The sequence below is a fragment of the Phascolarctos cinereus genome, unplaced genomic scaffold (assembly GCF_003287225.1).
Source record: "Phascolarctos cinereus isolate Bilbo 61053 unplaced genomic scaffold, phaCin_HiC Scaffold_2;HRSCAF=192, whole genome shotgun sequence".
Classification (NCBI taxonomy): domain Eukaryota; kingdom Metazoa; phylum Chordata; class Mammalia; order Diprotodontia; family Phascolarctidae; genus Phascolarctos; species Phascolarctos cinereus.
Genome location: NW_027555625.1, coordinates 318,318,106 through 318,341,148, shown reverse-complemented (window position 1 = coordinate 318,341,148; position 23,043 = coordinate 318,318,106). Strand labels below are relative to the sequence as shown.

General features: G+C 38.9%; 1 protein-coding gene across 2 annotated transcripts in view; it reads right to left on the bottom strand.

The window, feature by feature from the left end:
- ACTR5 (actin related protein 5) overlaps positions 1–19,791 on the bottom strand; it is a 33,930-nt gene extending 14,139 nt beyond the window's left edge. The window contains exons 1-5 of one of the 2 annotated variants that reach the window (XM_020990808.2): positions 19,227–19,791; positions 14,823–15,052; positions 12,353–12,522; positions 3,356–3,573; positions 2,148–2,330 (exon numbers count right to left, since the gene is read on the bottom strand). In XM_020990808.2, coding sequence (XP_020846467.1) covers positions 2,148–2,330; positions 3,356–3,573; positions 12,353–12,522; positions 14,823–15,052; positions 19,227–19,598 — 1,173 coding nt within the window. In that variant the 5' untranslated portion in view covers positions 19,599–19,791. The remainder of the gene's footprint in view (positions 1–2,147; positions 2,331–3,355; positions 3,574–12,352; positions 12,523–14,822; positions 15,053–19,226) is intronic. The other variant, XM_020990807.2, reaches the window with a different exon arrangement.
- Between the last annotated feature and the right edge of the window lie 3,252 nt (positions 19,792–23,043).

Sequence of the window (23,043 nt, the reverse complement as noted above, 5' to 3'; positions counted from 1 at the left end):
GCATGTGGAAAGAACCTGAGGTTAGGGAGAAGGCAAAGAAATTGGCAAGAGGAAACTGGGTAATAAGCAGTTTTCAGGAGAAGAAATCAAAGCTATCAATAGTCATGTGAAAAAATGCTCCAAATCATTATTGATTAGTGGAGAGAGCATTGGCCCTGGATTCAGGAAGACCTGAGTTCAAATCCGGCCTCAGACACATAACACATACTAGCTATGTAACCCTGGGCAAGTCACTTAACTCCATTGCCTAGCACCCACCCCCCAAAATCATTATTAATTAGAGAAATGCAAATTAAAACAACTCTGAGGTACTACCTCACACCTATCAGGACTGCTAACATGACAGAAAAGGAAAAATGCTAGAGGGGATGTGGAAAAAAAGACACACTAATGCACTGTGGGTGGAGTTGTGAACTGGTCCAACCATTCTGAAGAACAATTTGGAACTATACCCAAAGGGCTATAAAACTGGGGAATACCCTTTGACCCAGCAATATCACTACTAGATTTCTATCCCAAAGAGATCAAAGGAAAGGGGAAAGGGCCTATATGAATAAAAATATTTAGAGCAATTTTTTTTTGTGGTGGCAAAGAACTGGAAATTGAGGGGATGTACATCAACTGGGGAATGGCTGAATAAGTTGTGGTATATGACTGTGATGGAATATTATTGTGCTACAAGAAATGTTAAGGAGGATGGTTTTAGAAAAACCTAGGAAGACTCATGTGAACTGATGCAGAGTGAAGTGGCAAGAACCCAGAGAACATTATATACAGTAAGAGCAATATAAAGATGATCAACTGTGAAAAACTTAGCCACTCTGATCAATACAATGATCCAAGACAATTTCAAGACTCATGATAAAAAATACTATCCATCTCCAGAGACAGATCTGATGCAATATGAGCGCGGATTAAAGTATAATTTTTTCCCTTTATTTTTCTTGCTTTGCTTTTTGTAACATGGCTAATATGGAAATGTTTTGCATGATTTCACATGAATAACTGATATCACTGCTTGTCTTCTCAACAAATGATATGAGACAGGAGGGAGAGAATTTGGAACTCAAAAATTTTTTTAATGTTAAAAATAAATAATTTTTTTAAAAAAGACATTAACACTATGTAAGGAAATCCAGGAACCAGATGGGAAAAGGTTCAAAGCAAGATGAACAGAAACAGAAATAGGATCAATATTTTCACTGGAGTATATTACAAACCACCTGGACTAAAAGAAGAAATAAATGGAGAGTATGAGAACTAAATCACAAGTCAGAAAGACATAATATAATGAGGGTAAGAGGAAGGTGGAGGAGTATTAATTAGCTGGACTTCAATATTTCTTGTTATTGTTTAGTCATTTTTCAGTTATATCCAACTCTCCGTGACCCCTTTTGGGGTTTTCTTAGCGAAGACACTGGAGTGGTTTGCCATTTCCTTCTCCAGCTCATTTTACAGATGAGGAAACTGAGGCAGTGTTAAGTGACTTGCCCAGGATCACACAGCTAGTGTCTGAGGTTGAATCTGAACTCAGGTCTTCCTGATTCCAGGCCTGGCAGACTATTTACTGTGCCATCTAGCTGCATTGCAATACTTTAAACAACTGTTATTTCATTGGCCTGAATAGTCTCTCCACTGATATAATCCAGAATCACTTTGTGTCTGAGTGGATGGATGAATGAATTGTTTGGACCAAAAATGCTAAGTGCTTTACCTATATTACACAGTGAAATATGGAAAGGAAGGACACTAGTTAGTATCAATGTAGTGACTACAGCTCACACTGTTAGGGTATGCATGTTATTCTTCCATCTCATATACCTTCTTTCCTCCCTGATGCCCTGGTCCTACCATTAAGGAGATTCCAAGTAAACAATCATCATTATTTGGCTCCAATGACTGCATCCATTTTACAGGGAATCAACCTAGCCTCCTCTTCCTGCTCTCTCACTGGAGACAATAGCAATCATATGCAAAAAGACAAGAAATGGACTGCTTTGCCAATACAGAATTGGGCAGAAAAAAATAAAACTGGTCTTCCCTCTGAGAAGGGGTTAACCTATTCCTGTTATTGGGTAGCATTTGACTAGAGAAAGGGCTCAAAAGCAAACTCAGTCTCTATCTACCCTACTTGTCCTCAAAATTACCTCTGGTTTGGTATCTACAACATCCACTTCAATATTGACTTCCGCCTGGAGGATTTTCTGCTTAGTTTGTTCCACTGACAAACTCAGTTTTTGTATATAAGATTGTAGCTCCTCTGGAGAGTCCATGTTCAGTTCTACCAGGGCTTTGTGAAACTGATCCATCTGACCATCTTCTAGAAGTTCCTATGATGAGATTGTTTAAAATTCCAATTAATTAACAATTAACAGTGTTCACACTCAGACAAAAGAAAGACAAGGCTTTAAAAGTTCTAAGTTAGGCAAACAATTAAAAAAAATCTGACCCGGAAAGGACATCTAGCACCTTATTTCAGAACACTATATCTACATCATCCAAGACACATGTACTAACACATTCTTAGAGGCAAGAACATGTTATCACATTAAGTAACCATATACAGCATGCACTTCAATACTTCAAGCATCTGTTACTTCACTGGTTTGGATACTCTCCACTGACATAATCCAGAGTCTCTTTCTGCCTTATTAGATGGCTGAACAAGTTGTTTGGCCAAAAAATTCATCACCTGCTGATCAACCTTCTGGTAATAAGCACTTAGCTAGGCTTAACCTCAGATGACAGACACATAGTGTAGTCTGCTGCTGGGCATAATATACAGAACCTGCATATCAGCAAAACTATTTAGTTTGTGATTCCGGTTAATTATTGATAACATTATAATGGGGACGCTGACCTGCGGCTGATGCATTATGCCAAAAAGGTCTCCCAATAAATGAATGTAAACTGCAATAAAATGCTAAAGGGAAAAAGAGTTTGGGTTCATTATTGTAGATTTATCCATAAGGAGATACACATTAAAAAATTTCCATTAACCCATAGAAGTCTCCCTTAAAGTTCTATTACAATTCAAATCCATTTTCTTTTGTCCTAAGCATAGCCTGAAATTTTTAATCCCTAGTTCACTGCTGAAAGTAAATTTCATGTTAGCTTGGGGGATAAAACTGTAGCCTTCTACTTTTAAAATGAAGATCCAGCTACAATTTACCCATGACTTCAAAAATCTCTACTTTTAACCATATTCTCCTATGTCCCACAGCTCCAAAACCTTTATTTTATTCTGAAGACCAAAATGTTGGAACATAAGTCTTGTTGGTCTAGGGTGGGAAGTTTCACAGAAGAAGCTCTAGCCTTACTCAGGTATATATGCTAAATATCAATGTGTCATTACTTGCACAAAGAGAAGTCTGTCTAGCCGTTCTTGGTCAAGTTGTAATTTTTCTTCTCGTCGTCGAGCATTAAGTTCCTGAAGCCGCCGCAGCTGCTGCTGCCGCCTCTCCTGCTTCTCTTCAGACGTCAAGGTGCTACCAAGCAGCTTGCTGGAGAATGGGAGCTGCATCTTATGAACATTGTTTTCATAATATTCAGGAGATCTCCACTTCTGCAATTCTTTTTTTTTTTTAAATTTTAGAGAATTATTAAAGAGAAACATTATTGGGGATGAACATTGTATTAAATACAGCAATATTTATTAGAACATTAGATCAGGAGTCAGAAGATATGGATTCTGGGCCCAGCTATGTCACTAACTGGCTATGTGACCTTGGGTGAGTCTACAATCTCTGGAGACTTGAGTTTCCTCACCTAGAAATGAAAACACTGCACTTTATGATTACTGAGGGTTCCTTCCAGATCCAGAGAGACAATCTGTCGTCACATAAGTAAAAATAACAAAGGAAGCATGCAGGTACCTTACAGGACGTAGCAAGGAAAAATCCCAAAAAATCAAATACCAACTGAAATAACACGTAACAGAAATGTGTAAAGCAAAAGGAAACATTTACTTGGGCATGGAAAGCAGACTAGAAGAAAAGAACCTGTAGAATAGAGTTGTGCTACAGCAAAGTAAGTCCCAGGTGCCAAAAGAAGGCTGTGACTTGGACACATACACTCCTATACCCTCTTCTGTTCATTCTCTTCAGGGGAAATTGTAATACTTCATCATGGTATCACTGACATGGTGAATGACTTTGGGCAGCTAGGTGTGGGCACAGTGGACTGAGCAAGAAGACCTAAGTTCAAATCCAGCCTCAGACACTTACTAGCTGTGTGACCTTTGGCAAGTCACTTGACTTCTACTTGCCTCAGTTTCCTCAACTGTAAAAATGGAGATATTATCTCCAAGGGTTGTTCTAAGGATCAAATGAACAAACATCGTAAAGTGCTTAACACAATGCCTGCCATACAGGCACTATATAAATGCCAGCTATCATTATTATTATTGTTATTCGAAGGCTATGCCAGCAATATGTAAGCTCAAACATATAGTACGATGCTAGATATGTTTCAAGTTTGGCACTAGTGACTAGTACGCTCACTGTCTAAGAAATTACTTAGTTAAGTTCAGAGAAATTCAACAGTACGCTGGCCAAAGTGTTGAAATTTTTGGCTATAGTACCCCACAAGGACCATGTAAGTCACAGAGGGATTTTGGCACATATCGGTAGATGGACTACTCAGACTGCTGAAATCACAAATCCTTAAGTATTGAAGTATAAATGAATCTCATTATAAAAATACTCTATTCCCAGATAATTTGTTCACTGAGGTTTCACTGTTCTATTTTCCAAAATTCACTCTCTTCTAAAATTCCATCCAAAATGTTTTCCCTTAATTTTAAATCACGTACCCCAACTCCAAATACTGTTCTAGGTAATCTTGAAGAAAGCACGATGTAAAAGAGTAGAGGGCTAAAACTCGAAACAAAATTCTCTATCAGAGTTAGAAGACCTGGGTTCAAACCCAGAGACAGATACTTACTACTAGTTATGCCACTGAACAAGCCACTTAGCCTCTCTTAGCCCAGTTTTCTCAACTACAAAACAGAAATAAAATGGCACCTATTTCACAAGGTAGTCAGAGGCTCAAATGAAATAATGTATGCAAAGCACTTTGAGAACCTTAAATGTGAGTTATTACCTTATAAATATCTCTAATAAGAGTATGACTTCACAGGTAAACTATGGAAATAATAGTACTTTATCTCTCTTTGCTGTTGTTCAGTCATTTCAGTTGTGACCAACCCTTCATGATCTAAGTTGTGACCGACCCTTCATGATCTCTTCTGGGGTTTTCTTAGCAAAGATAATGGAGTAATATTCCATTTCCTTCTCCAGTGGATCCATTTTGTCAGGCAATCAGAAGTTAAAAGACTTGCCCAAGGTCACATAGCTAGGAAGTGTCTGAGAACAAATCTGAAGTTAAGTCTTCCTTACTCCAAGCCCAGCACTCTATCTGCTGAGCCACTGGCTGCCTCCATCTCCCTTGTTTACCTAAAGCAGTTGAATATTTTAAGACACTGAATGAGCTAGGAAGAAAGAAGGTCACGCAAACTGATCAATCCTATATCATAGTTTACCATTCAAGCCCCTAGACCTGGACCTAAAATCACAATGTTCTAAGAAAAAACCAGGTTCTTCCCTGGTAGTAAACAGTGACCCTTCAAGCTCTAAACTTCCAGGATCCCATAAATAAGCTTCCAGCTTTGCCACTTACAACTTGTATACCCTGGTGCAAGTTTCGTCTCACCAGTACTGTTTCCTCATTTATAAAATAAACAGGTAGAATTTTTTTTAATGACATCTTAGGCTATAAATTCTGTGGTCTCTTTTCTAACTTTTTATTGAACATCCTACTACTACGTGATGCCAAACTCACAAGGGTGTTGAGAGGCTCAAATGATATAATATATATAAAGCTGAACACCTACCAGTTGTTAATATGATTATTTCTATTATTTTTATTATGTACTAGCATTATGTTAGTTCCTATGAATTTTTTTAAAGGATAAGACATGGTTCCTGCCTTTAAAGAATTTATAGAGGTTTCATAACATACAAGAATTTCTATAATCTAGATTAAAAAGTACTTTTAATCCAAAAAAGGATCACATATAACAGGCAGAGAGGTTTTTTCTAATCACAGGCTATTGGCCTAAAAAACAAAAATATACCACAGACCCACAATCAAGGGTCACACAAAATCAAATATTAATCAGTAATAATTTCTATGCCAGTATAACTAATAAACACTACAGTGTCCAAGCATCTGAATAAGTAATGATTTCCACAGTTAAAATTGCTGGTTATATTTTGTCTAGATTTCTACAAGCCAAATGAAATTAAGTAACAGACTAAACCTGCTTCCATATGCCAGACATAATATAGTCAAATTGTAACAAACTTTGAATTAGGTTAGTATGTGAACAGCACTAAAAACTTCCAGAAATACATTACTAAATTCAAATAAAAACATAAAAATTATCTCAAAGACAAATATAAATAACTTTTGAATTGTCTACACTCTTCTTCCCTCCATTAACAAACATAATTTTGAAAAGACTTTGAAATATCAGGGCTAAGGTTTATATTAAATGATAATGAAAATAAACAAGCAACAAAAAAAAGCATTTATCAAGTGCTTACTATGTGCTAGGCACTGTACTGAGGGAATATAAATACAAGCAAAAAGAAAGACAGTCCCTGTCCTCAAGGAACTTACATTTTATTTGAGGAAGACGGCAGACAAAAGAGAACTGAAAAGCTGAGGAACTAAGGGTAGGAAGGGAAATTAGCCACTCTGGGGCAGAGAGAGTACAAAGAGTCAGAAACAGGTTCAGGAGAGGAATGAAGTACGGCCAGGCTGAGCTCATCCCCAAAACGAAAACACCTCAGAAGGAACTCAGCAATGGGAAAAGGCGGCCAGCATGGCAGAGGGATATTCCAGGACGAAAAGGCCCCAACCTGCTACTGAAAGAAGTTTACAGGTTTACTGGGTGAGGAGGTCTTGGTGGCAACATATGGAGAGTCAGAAGCACAGCACGGAGGAGGAGGGGCTACACAAATAGAGAACAGAAATCAAAAGGTAATCTGCATACTATTTTAACTGTATGAAAGCCTTCCCACTAAAATGTGGTAAGGAATAAGAATCCAACAATGGGATGGAAAGAAGGGTTAAAGCTGAAGAAGGATATCTTAAGGAAATTTAGAGTTTTTGAAATTGCAAAGATCAATCAAATCCAGGGATATTTGAGAAGGAAATCGTCAAGGTAAGGAAAAATAAAATAGGTGTTCTTGATAAGGAGCTAATAAAGAAAAGAGAATGACAACTTCTGAACCAGACAACTACAGAGTTGCCACAGCAACTTCCAGAGCAGTCCTATAGAGGAGCTGTTCACAAGACCTACTAGCAAAAACAACAAAAGAACAGGCAGCTAGGTGGCACAGTGGATAGAGCACCAGTCCTGGAGTTAGGAGGACCTCAGTTCAAATTCAACCTTAGATACTTGACATTCACTAGCTGTGTAACCCTGGGCAAGTCATTAACCCCCACTGCCTAGCGAAAAAAAAAAAAGAATTTGTATTTGGTGGCACAGAGGATAGAGTACCAGCCCTGGAGTCAGGAAGGCCTGAGTTCAATTCTAGCCTCAGACACACAACATTCACTAGCTGTGTGACTGCCTCACCAAAAAAACCAAAACAAAACACAGAAGACTGAGGAACTTACGGAAAAGAAAGTAATGAAGAGTATGGAGAATTTTGCAGTGACCTACATAGTACATATCATATCTGTCTTTCTCCCACAGGTAAAGTAATTGTTATCTACATACGAAGGGCATCTTCCCACTGAAAGTGATGAATGAATTCAAAAAAGACATTCCGACCTCACTGAACTGAATCTGAAGGGAATTAGGAATTTTAAGAGATCAAGGCAAGGAAGAAATCATTCCTGACATGGAAACAATCTGTTCAGAGAGAGAAATGGGAGATGGAGTATCATGTAGTAGGCCAGTACTGGCTGGAATTTGGAGTTTGTGAAGTAATATAATGTTCAATAATACTGGAAAGGCAGGCTAAAGCCAGATTGTAAAAAATACGGTGTTCATATTTTAATATTACAGAAAAAAGGGAGCCATTTATAGCTTGAACAGGAGAGTGACATGGTCAGTGACAAGACTTTTACTTGAAGAGAAGGTAAAAGGGCTCAAAGAACACTTCTCCAGTTTCCAGATTATAAGGAGAGATGAAATGTTCTTTAATTAAATGCAAAGGCTTAAAAGTAAAAACAAAAAAGTAAAGAGACAAAGAAGAGTCTCATTCTGTGTCAATAGATTGAAAAGTAGAAGAGAGGACAAAGTAGAAGTAGAAAGGAAAAAGGACCAATGAACATCTGGAGCAAAGTAACAGACACAAGGAAAGAGCTATCAGTACCTACAAAGGAGGAAGAACTGCTTGTCCTCCACTCTGACAATTATTATCCATGTTATGTTACTACATATGAAAATGCTAGAAGGAATTTGGAAAACATTGATGAGGATTATGAAGTCTTGGAGAAAAAGTGAAGGGGTTTATAGGCAGTTTTCATTACTGCTACCAATCAAAGATAAGAGGTTAAATTTAGACTTAATAATAAGGAAAATTTTCTAAATACTTAAAACTATTCAAAAGGAGAATGGTCTTCCTTCAGAGGTAATGAGTTCTCCTTCACTAGAAGTCTTCAACCAAAGAACGGATGACCAGTTCTTATACATGGCGTATGGGACATGCAAAGAGCTTGAAGGGCTGCTTCACATATCATATTTTCCAAATTCCTCATTTTACAGGTGAAAAAAGTAAAATCAAAAGAGATTAAATGATTTTCTCAAGGTCACACAGTATCAAAAGTAGGAGATTCTTGGGGGGCGGAGCCAAGATGGCAGAGTGAAAGCAGTGACTTGCTTGAGCTCTCCCCCAAACCCTCCAAATACGTATAAAAAAATGGCTCTGAACAAATTCTAAAGCAGCAGATTCCACAAAAAGACAAGAGTGCGCAAAAAAGAGTCAGACTTTATTATCTTACTTTGGTGACAAAGAAGATCAAAACGTAACAACCAAAAGATGACAACAAAGTCAAAGCTCCTACATCCAAAGCCTTCAAGAAAAACATGAATCAGTCCCCAGGCTTTGGAAGAGCTCAAAAGGGATTCTGAGAAGCAAGTAAGAGAAGTAGAGGAAACACTGGGAAGAGAAAGAGAGTGATGCAAGAAAATCATGAAAAACAAGTCAACAGCTTGCTAAAGGAGACCCAAAAAAACACTGAAGAAAATAATACCTTAAAAAATAGCCTAACCCAAATGGCAAAAGAGGTCCAAAAAGCCAATGAAGAGAAGAAGGCCCTAAAAAGAAAAACTGGCCAAATGTAAAAGGAAGTCCAAAAGATTACTGAAGAAAATACTTCCTTAAAAATTAGAATAGAGCAATTGGAAGATAGTGACTTTATGAGAAATCACGACACTGTAAAACAAATCCAAAAGAATGAAAAATTGGAAAACAATGTGAAATATCTCATTGGAAAAACAACTGACCTGGAAAATAGATCCAGGAGAGAGAATTTAAAAATTATTGGACTATCTGAAAGCCATGATCAAAAAAGAGCCTAGACATCATCTTTCAAGAAATTACCAAGGAAAACTGCCCTGATATTTTAGAACCAGAGGGCAAAATAGAAATTGAAAGAATCCACTGATCACCTCCTAAAAGAGATCCCCAAAAGAAAACTCCTAGGAATATTGTAATCAAATTCCAGAGTTCCCAGGTCAAGGAGAAAACATTACAAACAGCCAGAAAGAAACAATTCAAGTATTGTGGAAACACAATCAGGATAACACAAGATTTAGCAGCTTCTACATTAAAAGACCACAGGGCATGGAATATAATATTCCAGAGGGCAAAGGAGATAGGATTACAACCAAGAATCACCTACCCAGCAAAACTGAGTATCATCCTTCAGGGGAAAAAAATGGTCATTCAGTGAAATAGAGGACTGTCAAGCATTCTTGATGAAAAGACCAGAGCTGAATAGAAAATCTGACTTTCAAATACAAGACTCAAGTGGAACATGAAGAGGTAAACAGGAAAGAGAAATCATAAGAGACTTATTAAGACTGAACTGTTTACATTGCTGCATGGAAAGATGATATTTATAACTCATGAGACCTTTGTCAGTATTAGGGTAGTTGGAGGGAAAAAATTATATGTATGTCTATAGATAGATAGATACATAGAGGGCACAGGGTGAGTTGAAGATGAAGGAGTCATATCTGGAGAATAAAATTAAGGGGTGAGAGAGGATTATACTAGGAGAAGGAGAAAGGGAGAGGTAGAATGGAGTAAATTATCTCATAAAAAGCAGAAAAGGCTCTTACAATGGAGGGGAAATGGGGAAGGTGAGAGGTAATGAATGAATTTTATTCTCATAGGATTTGGCTTAAGGAAGGAATAACAGACACACTCAATTGGGTATGGAAATCTGTCTTACCCTACAGGAAAATTAGGGGGGGAAGGGGACAAGAGAGCAGGGGGATGATAGAGAGGAGGGCAGATTGGAAAAGGGGGTAATCAGAAGCAAATACTTCTGAGGAGGGACAGGGTCAAAAGAAAGAATAGAACAAATGGGGGGTTGGGATAGGATTAAGGGAAATAGAGTTACTTTTTCACAACACACCTACTATGGAAGTGTTTTGCATAACTGCATATGTATAACCTATAATGAGTTGCTTGCCTTTTCAATGAGGGTGGGTGGGGAGGGAGGAAGGGAGAAAATTTGGAACCCAAAGTTTCAAAAGCACATGTTTAAAGGAAAATATTTTCACATGCAACTGGGAAATAAATACAGGGATAAGAGAAGTGGGGGAGAGATAGAAGAGAAGGAAGACTAGGGGAAGGGATATTCAGAATGCATGCCATGTTGGGGTGGGGGGAGGGGTGAGATGGGGTGAAAATTTGGAACTCAAAATCTTGTGGAAGTAAATGTTGAAAACTAAAAATAAATAAATTTTTTTAAAAGTGGGAGATTCTTGTAAAATTAGGGATTAGATTAGATGGCTTCTACAGTATCTCTTAATTCAGAATCTATGATTTTATTTAAACAGACTTAATGAAACTACTGAGATAAATCCATCCTGTTTATTAGTCTCAATATCCAGGGAGAGCTAGTAAAGTATCTTTACAATGTTGCTTGTACTACTTATACAGATAGCAAATTTTAATTTCAATTAATCTTAACTGCTGGTTTCTCAAAATAAGCCCAGTTAGAAATATTCTTATTCCATTTTTAAAAGTTGCTGCAACTAGAATCCCCTTTCTCTAAGGTCTTTAATAAAAGAAATATCCACTGCTGTTAGGTAATTTATATGCACAAAATATAGTAAATAACATCATTACAATTTCATATTTGTTAGTCTTTTTTTGTTTTTTGGTGAGGCAATGGGGGTTAAGTGACTTGCCCAGGGTCACACAGCTAGTAAGTGTTAAGTGTCTGAGGCTGGATTTGAACTCAGGTCCTCCTGACTCCAAGGCCAGAGCTCTATTTACTGCGCCACCTAGCTGCCCCCATATTTGTTATTCTATCACATATTAAGATAACTGGAAAATATAATGTATTTCAGCACCTACTCTTCATTTCCCTGTTTAAAGGTTTAAGGTTTCTATACCAAACAACCAAAAGTATATACACAATAGCTACAATAAAAATAAGTTTTCAGTTTAAACATTGTTTAAAATGCTCTGTAATGGATCCTATCTCTTATAATGATTCCACTACTTAGTCAAATAATAGTAAGAACTAATAATGACACTATCCCTTTAAGAAAAGTTTCTTATATAACCTCAGGATTACAGTTCCAAAGTAGTCTCCAAATTTCCCTCAAAGGGTTTGTAAGAGATGGCTGCTAACTGAGAGATCCTAAGCCAACTACAATTCCTAAAAGACCTTGCTAAGCAAGTTAAAAAGTTACCTAAAAAAAGGTAAACTGGTAGGGAAATTTTTAACTGGGAAAAGAATACATTTGCAGAGATGAGCTACAGAGAGGGAACTAGACCAAATATTTAAGCAAATAAATAATCAAAAAAATTTAATTAAACACTTAATAGCCCTAGCTCCTAGAAATAAAGAATGCTTTTAGAAAAGATAGAAGGGGTGCTTATTTTTTTCTATGGTTTAGGAGAGTTGTTAAGAAACAGGAAGTAAACTAAGTGATCTGAATCCCTACTGTGTTTTAGGATTCTGATTTTATTTTTTTTAAAGTAAGCACTCATACAAAATTGCCAGAATCCATCTATGTAACAAATACAGAAAATAACAGAGACGGAATAAATAATAAAGTCTGTGATCAAAAGATTTACATCTTTACCTTCCACATAATCTTCAGCAATATAGCTATGCTCATGCAAGATTTCTTCCATTCGACTAAGAGTGATGGCTGCTAAATGTCCAGGATATTTCAGTTGGAGAAGACGCTGTAGGTATGCAGCTGCTTGGCTTCCTCCAAGGTTGATTCGTTTACAGTTTTTGGCATCCAACCTATGGTCCAATCCACAGAAATAACACTGAGCTGTTCAACAACAAGGAATAGAAAAAAACAATGCATCTTTGGGCAGGGGTAAGCAATTTTAAGACATTAACCCTAAGGTATTACAGGGAGCGTGTTTTCTTTTTAGTCTACTTTGAGTAACAAAGGCCTCAAAGGCTATCAGATGATGAGATACTACCAAACTAGGTCTCCTGTGCTTGGGTAAATATTTTTTTTTAAACCTAAAAGCAGGAGTTTACAAATAGCTGATTAAAGAAATAACACTGATACAGCCATATTAAAATGAGATATTTAAGTAGAATCTAACAAGTAGAAATGAAGTTTTAGAAGCCTGGGAATTTGTTACTCTAAGAGAAGTTTAGAGCAAACCTATGTGGTTCATATCTTTGCCATCCCAGCTGCCTAAGGACCCACTCCACTCCAGTTGAAAGGAATTGTTGTTGTTGTAATTTAGTTGTGTCCAATTCTTTATGATCCCATTTGAGGTTTTCTTTGCCAAGATACTGGAGCGGTTTGCCATTTCCTTTTCCAGCTCATTTTCCAGATAAGGAACTGAGGCAAACAGGGGCAAGTAACTTGCCCAGGGTCACATAGCTAGTAAATGTCTGAGGCCAGATTTGAGCTCAGGGAGATGAATCTTCCTGACTCCAGGGCCAGCACTCTAACCACTGTACCACCTAGCTGCTCTGTTATGAAATGGAGCGGTCCCTTTAACTCGAGTAAAGGGAGTAGTCCAGGAAGAATGGGATATAGACTGAGTTACTCCAGAAATTTTAGAATGTTAACCCACACAGTATTCTGCCACAACTTCCTGTTCAAAATTCCTATAAATGTTATCTCTAATTGTCCAGGGGTAGAGACTCATTTTGAAGGGCAGTGAGGACTATTCTGGTTGTAATTCTCTCTCACCAAACTAGAAATGGCTTGGATATAGATTAATGTTAAATTAAAATTGTTTCTGGCAGACTGGTACCTAAATATATTACAGTATTAATATTAATATTTTTCTTCTATATCAAAAAATTTAGTATCTTACACAGCAGGTAGTAAACAAACAGAAATAGTTCCCCTGCATGTTGTCCCTCTCCATTAGATTATTTGCTCCTTAAGGATATGAATTATTTTTGCCTTTCTTTGTATTCCCAGGGCTTAGCATAGTGCCTGGCACCTAACAGGTACTTAAAACTTACTGACTTGATTTAAACTCCAATAAAAATAAGAGTTACTATCTATTACTATGATCTGGTCATTTACTCACCACAAAGTTATTGCAGATATATGTATGCAGCATATGGTCCCTGTGAGGCTGTAAAGGCATCATGTCCTAGCTATCTCTATATATCCCCCATAGCCTAGCAAAAAGTTCAGTACAAGCTATGCAGTTAATGGATATTATTGGTTGAATGAATAAAAAAAAAGCTAATGAAATTTGACTGTAATATCATACTTTGCATTAGGTACCAGTATCTAACTCATACTATATATAATATGAAAATGTCAAGAATTAAAGTATTCTCCCTTCTTTGCACTTCAAACAGTGTGAGATTTGACTAATGGCTAATTAGGCTGAATTTTTCCCCTTTTTTTGTTATTCTTTTTTTTTTTAATTAAAATTTCCTATATTATCAATTCTTTTGGCTTGGGATTCTATATGTTGCATTTACTGAGGAAATATTTAAGTATCTATTATTTTTCGAGAATTTCACTTTTTTTCTTCAAGAAATCTACAGGAGACTTACTAATTTGACTTTATGTAAATATGCAAAAGGATTAATAAAAACCATCTATCTAGGTAGGAAAAAAACTGCCATGATCATCTTATCAGGCCGAGAGAAAACAGCAGATTAATTGAAGCTTCTCTAATCTACAAATAACCTAATCTGTGTTAACTAAAGAATACTGTAAACTCTACACAGTAAATTAAAAACCTAGTTCTAAAGAATGAAAATATTATAATTCTGGGCTCATCAAGTTTTATCACTGCAAGGGTCATGTAGTCTAACTCTCTTCATTTTATAAACAAGGTAAATAAATGAGGTCCAGAAACATTTACTGACCTGCCCAAAATCTAGTGACCATATTGGGATTAATACCTGTGTCTCCTGATTCCCAGCCCAATACTTTCCCCCTTAAATATTTATTCATATATTTTCTTTAAAAATATTAGTTGCTTACAAGGAAGTCTACATAAGCAAATAAGCCAACTTCAATATTCTTTCTGCCATAGTACACTGCTTTTTTCTTTTCAGAATTTTTTACAAGTCATTCAAATGTGACAAGTATAACTCACCTTCCTTTTAAGACTGGTAAAATATGAGTACACTGGTAGCCAGAAGAAATAATTAGGCCACTAGAAATTGAGTTTTTTCTTTTATTGTGGTAGAAACTGTAGAGGCTATCAATTCCATAAGAAACTTTGGGAATCCCATAGCATTCGAAAAGGAGCTCTGACATCATCTGTCTTGAATATAGTGGATTGCAAACAGCTTCTGTTAAAACTACTGGATGATCAACACAGCCCTATGTAGAAACGAAGAAGTAAATAAAAGTGATAATAAAAGGTAATAGTTTTTAAAAAACAGAAATTAAATTTCTTTTTTTTTTTTTGGTGAGGGAATCGGGGTTAAGTGACTTGCCCAGGGTCACACAGCTAGTGAGTGTCAAGTGTCTGAGGGATTTGAACTCAGGTCCTCCTGACTCCAAGGCTGGAGCTCTATCTACTGCACCACCTAGCTGCCCCAGAAATTAAATTCCTTAACTGTTATACTGGCTTTTAGTTACTATGAATCAAACCAATTTAGCGAGGCCTCTCCCTGTCAATCTGAAACCATTAATTTCTAAACAATACAAGTTACATATTCATATTGTGCAAAGCTATAATTCAATTTGAGATCATATTCTATACTTTTTAAAGTTATTTTAATTTCCTGTATTCTGTGTACTCCATGAGAACCAGTAGCCCTACCAGAAGTAGAGTGAGTGGGTAGGTAAAAGACCTCAAAAGCATACGGCATCCACCTCACACTCATAAGATTGGCAAAGTTGACAAGAAAAGAAAACTACAATCGTTTGAGAGACTCAGGGAAAACAGGTACACTAATGCATTATCAGTGAGCTGTGAACTGATCTAGCCATTTTGGAAAGGAATATGTCATGATGTCCCAAAAGTTACTAAACCATGCATATTCCCTGACCCAACAATAATAGCACTAATATCTTGATCCAAAAGAGATCAAAGAAAGAAAAAAAGGACCCATATATACAAAAATATTTATAGTGCCTCTTTTTGTAGTGGTGAAGAACTGGAAACTAAGAGGTGGCTATCAGCTGGAGAATAGCTGAACAAATTATATATTAATATAATGTATGAGAAATTATTAAAAGGAATGATTTTAGTGAAATCTGGGAACCCTTGAATGAAATGAGATGGGGCAGTGAGCAAAATCAGAACAATCTAAACAATACAACAACACGGCAAAACAATGCTGAAAGACTTAAAGAGCTCTGATCAACATAATGACTAACTCTGAGTCCAGAAGATCAATAATGAAACATGTTACCTGCCTCCTGACAGAGGTCAGAATGCCGATCAAGACATATTTTTGGAGATGGACAATGAGAGGGCAAGAAAAAAGATTCTTAGCATTAAAAAACATCTTATTTTATGACTAAACAAGCTGTGGCATATGATTGTAATGGAATATTATTGTGCTATAAAAAATAACAAGCAGGATGATGTTAGAAAAACCTGGAAAGACTTAGATGAACTGATATAAAGTGAAGTGAACAGAACCAGGAGAACGCTGTACACAGTAACAGCAATATTGTTCGATGAAGAACTGTGAATGACTTAGCTGTTCTCAGCAATACAATGATCCAAGACAATCCCAAAGGATTAGTGATGAAGCACACTATCTGCCTCTAGAGAAAGAACTTACATTGTTTGAACACAGACTGAAGCATGCTGTTATTTACTTTCTTTCATTCTTTTTCTTTTCTTTTAATCTCATATAAAATGACTAATATGGAAATGTTTTACATAATTGCACGTGTATAACCTACATCTGATTACTTACTGTCTCAGGAAAGGGGGAGGAGAGGGAGGAAGGGATAGAATTTGGAACTCAAAACTTTAAAAAAAAATTTAAAAATTGTTTAAGCATGTAATTGGAGGGCAAAATAAAAAAATACATACTTTTTAAACAATCTTATTTTAGGGAAAAAAAAGCAAGTTTATTATATTTTCCCCTAAACTTGTTTCTCCTTCTGAATATATAATAGTTCTGATATTGTTCTGGGCATTCACCCAGTATCCCTCATTCATGACACTGGGGTTATCTTTGAATTTACCTCTCCTTCAACTGTCATATCCAATCAGTTACCATATACCTCAATTCTACCTCTGAAATATCTCTTCCAACAGTCTCCTCCTTTTTATTCCCATGGCCACCATCCTATTCAGGCCATCATTACCACCCACTTGAACAAATGCAATGGACTCCCTATGGCCTTTCCTTTACTCTCTTCCCTAGTCTAATCTATTCTATTTATACTGGTGTTAGAATAATCTTTCTTGGGGCAGCTAGGTGGTGCAGTGAATAGAGCTCTGGCCTTGGAGTAAGAAGGACCTGAGTTCAAATGTGACCTCAGACACATAACACTTACTGGCTGTGTGACCCTAGGCAAGTCACTTAACCCCACTGCCTATTTAAAAAAAAAAAAAGAAAGAATGATCTTTCTTCACTTAAGTCTGGTCATTCCACTCTTAATGGCCCCAAAATTTTCAGAGGCTGACTAAAGAGTAAAGTTTGAACTGGTATTTCAGTTCCTCCACAACCTGGACTACAGGGTGAATGGAATGAATGAATTAACGAAAAAACATTACACACTTACTGTGTGCAAAGCACTAGCAAAACCATCTCTTTCCTCAAAAAGGATAATAGAATAGTCATGTCAAAATAGGATAAAAAGGAAAAAAAGAGATAAATCTGCCGCCCCTTTTGAATTTTAATTTGCCAGCATTTAACACAGCTCTTTGCATATAATAAGCACTTAACAAACACTTTTTCATTAATTGATTCATTCCTACATGCTATAATCCTGTCCAACTGGATTGTTCTACCAAACTTCATTTTCCCATTCCCATACCTCTGCTATGGTTGGCATGTTTCTCCCTTCTTCTCTACATCTGTGAATTGCTTGTTCAGTCATTTCAATTGTGTCTGACTCTGCGGCCCCATTTAGAGTTTTCTTGGCAAAGATACTGGAGTGGTTTGCATTTCCTTCTGCAGTTCATTTTACAGATGAGGAAACTGAGGCAAACAAGGGTAAATGACTTGCCCAGGGTCACATTGCTAGTCAGGTGTATGAGGCTAGATTTTAACTGGGGAAGATAAGTCTTCCTGACTTCAGGTCCTGCGCTCTATCCACCTTGCCACCTAGCTGAACTGCTACCCATCTTTTAAAACCAACTCCAATGCCACTTTCTCTCCATGAAATCTTTAAATCCCTACAATCTTGCCCAGAACAATGCTCAACACAAAATAGATGCTTACTGAATAGGTATCTGCAGAACTGAACAGAGAGAAGAAAATGTGAGATGACAAGAAAACTGCTGGAAAGTAAGGATAAAAAAAGAGGCTGAGATATAATAAGAATGTGAGGACAATAGAAGGGCATAAAGGGGAGAATAAAGAAGTGGAGATATAAGGGGAAAAACGAATTGAGGGAATCCGTAAAAAGAATGATGAAACAGTAATGAGGCAAGATGAAGTGGCAATAGGGTGAGTTATTCGTGGGGAAAGGGATAAGGATTATGAAGAATGAGGGGGCTGAGTCCGACTGGAACACGGTAGGGAGAAGAGGTGGGGCATGAAGAGGAGTACATCTGCAAGGGGCAGTGAGGGGGTGCAAGGGCATGGAGGGTGAATGAGAAAGGTACAAGAGGGCAGTTAGGGAGGGTCTTCGAGGCATAAAAGGGAAGTACGGGGGTAAGAAGCAGGACAAAGTGGGGCATAAAGGGGAGGTGAGGAGGGAAGATATGGGGGGCATAAAGAGGATAGGGATCGAGACTGTCAGAGGAGGAAAAGGGAGTAAGAGAAGGGAAATAATAGGACGCGAGAAGGATCTGAAGATGGAATAATGGGGTATGAAGGAGGGAGAATGAGGGGTGTATGAGGAAGTGAGAAGTCAAAAAGCTAAAGTTAAGTGAAAAGATGGGGGGCAAAAAGGAGGAGGAGAGAGGGGAGGATATGGGAGCAGCAAAAGGTTGGTAGGAGAGCAGAGAGGATGTAGCGCAGGGGAGGAGTCTGAGGGGGGAGGAGCCAGAAAGCTCTGGGAGGGGGTGGAGCCACATGAGTGTGAAAGGGGGGAGAGGGGGCAGCCAGAAAGTTGGGGGGGGGGAAGGAGCCAGAAGGCCATGTGAAGAGGAGGAGCTCAAGAGGAGTGGGAGGGGGAGGAGCCCTATGGGTGTGTGAGAGAGAGAAGAGCCAGAAAGCTGAGGGGGGAGGAGGAGGAGCCAGAAAGGGGGGGCGGGAGGGGAGGAACCCGAGGGGTGTGTGAAGGGGAGGGGGAGGAGCCCTGTGTGTGTGAGAAGGGAAGGGGAGGAGCCAGAAGGCTGAAGAGGGGGAGAAGCCCGAGGGTGTGAGGGGGTGAAGTCAGAGGGTTCCCCGGGGTCGGCTGCCAGGCCCCTCACCTGTGAGGCGACGCCGAGGCGCTGGAAGCTGTAGTCGAGCAGCAGCTCCTGCAGCTCCAGGTTGACGGGCACGTTGCGGTCGAAGGGCGAGCGGAGCAGCCAGCGCAGCGGCTCCAGGCTGCCCAGGTCGTTGCCCACCTGCGCGCCCCCGCCGCGCGCGGCCCCGCGGCTGCGCGCACATACGGAGCGGAACAGCAGGCGTGGATCGGGCTCGGCCCCCGGGCACGCCCAGCCCACGCGCGCTTGGAACGAGCCGTTGTCTATCACTAGCGGTACCGGGTGAGGCACTCGCACGGCTGGGGGAGGCTCCAGCACCGGGTCCGGCACAGCGCGAACGTCCCGGAAAGCATAGACGTTAGCGGCCGCCGCCATCTTGAAACGATCCGGCGGCTTCCGGGGCTGTCGCTTTCCCCTTCCTCTGGCGCTACGGCTACCTCAGACCCAGCGCAGACGTTCCGGTCTCGGGGTGTTTGAAGCGCAACTGCGGCTGCGTACTCCACGGCCAGCCATTGGAGTAAGAACGCCACCGGTCTTTTTGCTTATTGAAACCAGCTCCACTAGGGGGCGAGAGCGCTTTACGCGTTTTCTAGCGCTCTAGCCACTATTCTGCACTGCCTTTCCCTGTGTGACGCACCCAACGCCTTACTCCTCCGTGCAGTGACACTGGCCTCGTGGCTGTTCCATGAACAAGACGCTCCACCTTCTCGGCTCCGGCATTTTCTCTGGCTGCCTCCCATGCCTGGAATGCTCTCCCTTCTCTGCTCTAATTACTGATCTCCCGGGCTTCCTTTAAGCCCCAACTAAAACTTCACCTCCTTCAGGAAACCTTCCCATTTAATTATTTACTATTTCTCCTGTAGATGCTTGCTTTATATATGTGTGTCTGTGTGTGCACTTCTCTCCCCCATTATACTGTAAGCTTCTCCAAGGCAGGAACTGCCTTTTGCCTGTTTGGTATGCCCAGCACTTAGCATAGTGCCTGGCACATAGTAGGTGCTTAATAAATGTTTATTAGATGGAATTGAACTTTTAAAAAATCGATAGATGCTCATAATCCTTATATACCAGAATTCAAGTAGGATGGACAGAACTTGGATTTGGCATTTTTTTTCCCCCACAGATTTTGGGGAAATGAAAACTTCCATTTTAGGGTTGAATTGAATGACTTTTTTTTTGCCTGCTTTCCTCAGACCCAAACCCCATCATCATCATCATAGTTAGCATTTATATTGTTATAGTGCTTTAAGAATTACAAAGTTCTTTTCATATCTTTATTTCATTTCTTCCAGATATGAAAGAGTCAGCCTATCAACTAGACACTCATATATTTAGCTCACTGTGGTCAAAACATCTTGATGAAGATCTGAATTTTTTCATGCTTAGTTTCCGATGCTTTGAGTCAGGCAACCTGATTCAAGTTCTACTACTTACTAGTTGGTTGCCTTGGTCAAATCAGTTTCCCTCTCTGCACCTCAGTTTTCCCTAAAATGAGAGGGAGTAACTTTATCCAAGATCAGATAGCAAGTATTAGAATTCGAGGCTCTTTCCTGATGCACCATTACGTTTATCAAAGAATAAGTTTCTAACAAGTAGGATTGCCTATTAATGGATTGAGCTTCCTTCGAAAAAGGAAATCAAAAATGCTGAATGATCATTTGTCAAAGAAGTTCTAATGTAGAGATTTATGCTTCAGGTAAGGTTAAACTAGGTGGCCTCACAGGGTTTGTGATTCTATGAATCTTAAAGGATTGGTTCCCCTCCTGCTCAATCTATCTTTTTGAAATGATCAACAAACACCATTCAGAAATGTGTCAGATGCTGTGTTTTTTTTAGCAGAGACATCTCCACCGTATGTTAAGTGAGCTAATCTCCTGTCAATACTGTAATCTGGCTTCGTGCTGTTTTTGTGTTTGTCGTCAAGAAATCCCAGAGTTCACAACTCATCCTCATAGACTTAGAACTGGAAGGGCACTGACAAAGTCTTCTGTTCAGAGAATCACTTCATTTTGCTAATGGGGAAACTGAGGTTAAGTGACTTGCCACCCTCCATTTAGTTGAGTGAACAGTATTCTGTTCCTCTGTCAATCTGTCATTTTATCTCTATACATGTAGCTTGTGTTTATTGAGTTGCAGTGAATGGAATCCATACAGTTTTGTTCCTTCCAAAGCTGCTTCTCTCTGATCTCTGTAGGCTTCTTTTGAGTTGGGATTTCATTTATTGTATTTGTATCCCCAGCCCCTAATAATGTCTGGTATATAACAAGAGCTTAATTGATTATAATTATATTATTATTATGAATTATAAAGAGCTTGGTTGATGTCTCTTTTGAATAAAACATACCTATGAATTGTATGTTGCAATCATGAGTTCCACCTTATTCCCTCTCAGTGGCACCTATGAGATTTATTTACCTCGTATCGAATTTCTAATTTACTTTAGTTTTAACTGGTACTCTGCACTGTCTTGTACTGTTCTGGTGTCTGAAGATACTGTTGAGACTTCTCTTCGTTATGAATTATTCCATACCTCCCCCACTAGGTGGCTTTTTTGTATATTTCATGCATTTTCCTAAATATATCTTTTTTTTTCTCAGTTTTTTTCTGGGCTCTTTTTTTTTGCTCCCCACAACTGCACTCAAAGCCTATGTGCTCAGGTGAGTAAGACTCTAGAAAATAGTTTACATCCTAGGTAATGTGCTTGCTATTCCTTGTTATATATAATTATAATGCAAGTCTTTATTATTCCTATTTTGTAGAGAAAAAAAATGCAAGAGGACAGAAACAGGTACACTTTTTAGTGACTTTTTTCCAGACGCTATTGTTCTCCAGGACTCAGAAATTGATTTTGTGAAAATTCAAGTCTCCTTTGTTAAAGAGAAGGTGCTAATCAAATGTTCAAATACACGGAGGGCACAACTTTCAAACCTTGCTGAGGATGTACAGATCTCAATGCTGGAAATTATCTAATCTCTCCTCTTATTTTACAATTGGGGGGGGTCTCTTCCAGGTTCTGTTCCTTCCAAATCTAATTCATTTAATCCCACTTCTCCCCAACACACACACGCGCGCGCGCGCACACACACACACACACACACACACATACACACACGCAAACACAGAGTTTTCCTGTGAGCCAAAGACTAGGACATTCTAACAATACAGAGTCCGCTGAATATTCTTCCCAGATGAGCAACAACTTCCAAACTCTCAAAAGGACCTAGTGTTAAACTTGCAGATTTGACTCGGGTTTGTTTTTTCACCAGGTTCCCAAGTGGAAGGAAGTCCTACAGTTGGGTAAGGGGTGGAGGTAGGGGAAGTCAGCTATCATATGTCTTCCTCCACAGTAGGTCTGGACCCCTCCTTTCCTTCAGCAGCAACCATGGGCTCGTGGTTGTAGCCACAAGAGATCTCAATGGCCCCTCGATGACCTTTCTTTGCAGCTGGAGACAAGGAAAAGCTCCCATGATTAGGGTGCCACGCTGAACATTTCAGGGAGCAAAGGTGAAGGTCAGTGGGTTGTTTGAGCTGGAGACTATGAATCATTCCCTCCATTTAGAACTACTGCTGAGCAGAAGGATTTCAAAACGCTTCTCCCCAAATGCCTAAATATTACAGAAACAACTCACAGTTGTAAAATGCTTTTTCCTCACAATGCCCTAGTAAAGAAGGTAGTGCTAGGATCACTGACCCCATTTTGCAGCTTGGAGAGGGACTCAGAGGCTAAAGTGATCAAGGGTATAGTTAGGATTGGAAGCTGAGAGGGAATCCTGCCTCAAACACTAGTATGTAGCTAGGGAAGCCACTTAATTTCTCTCAG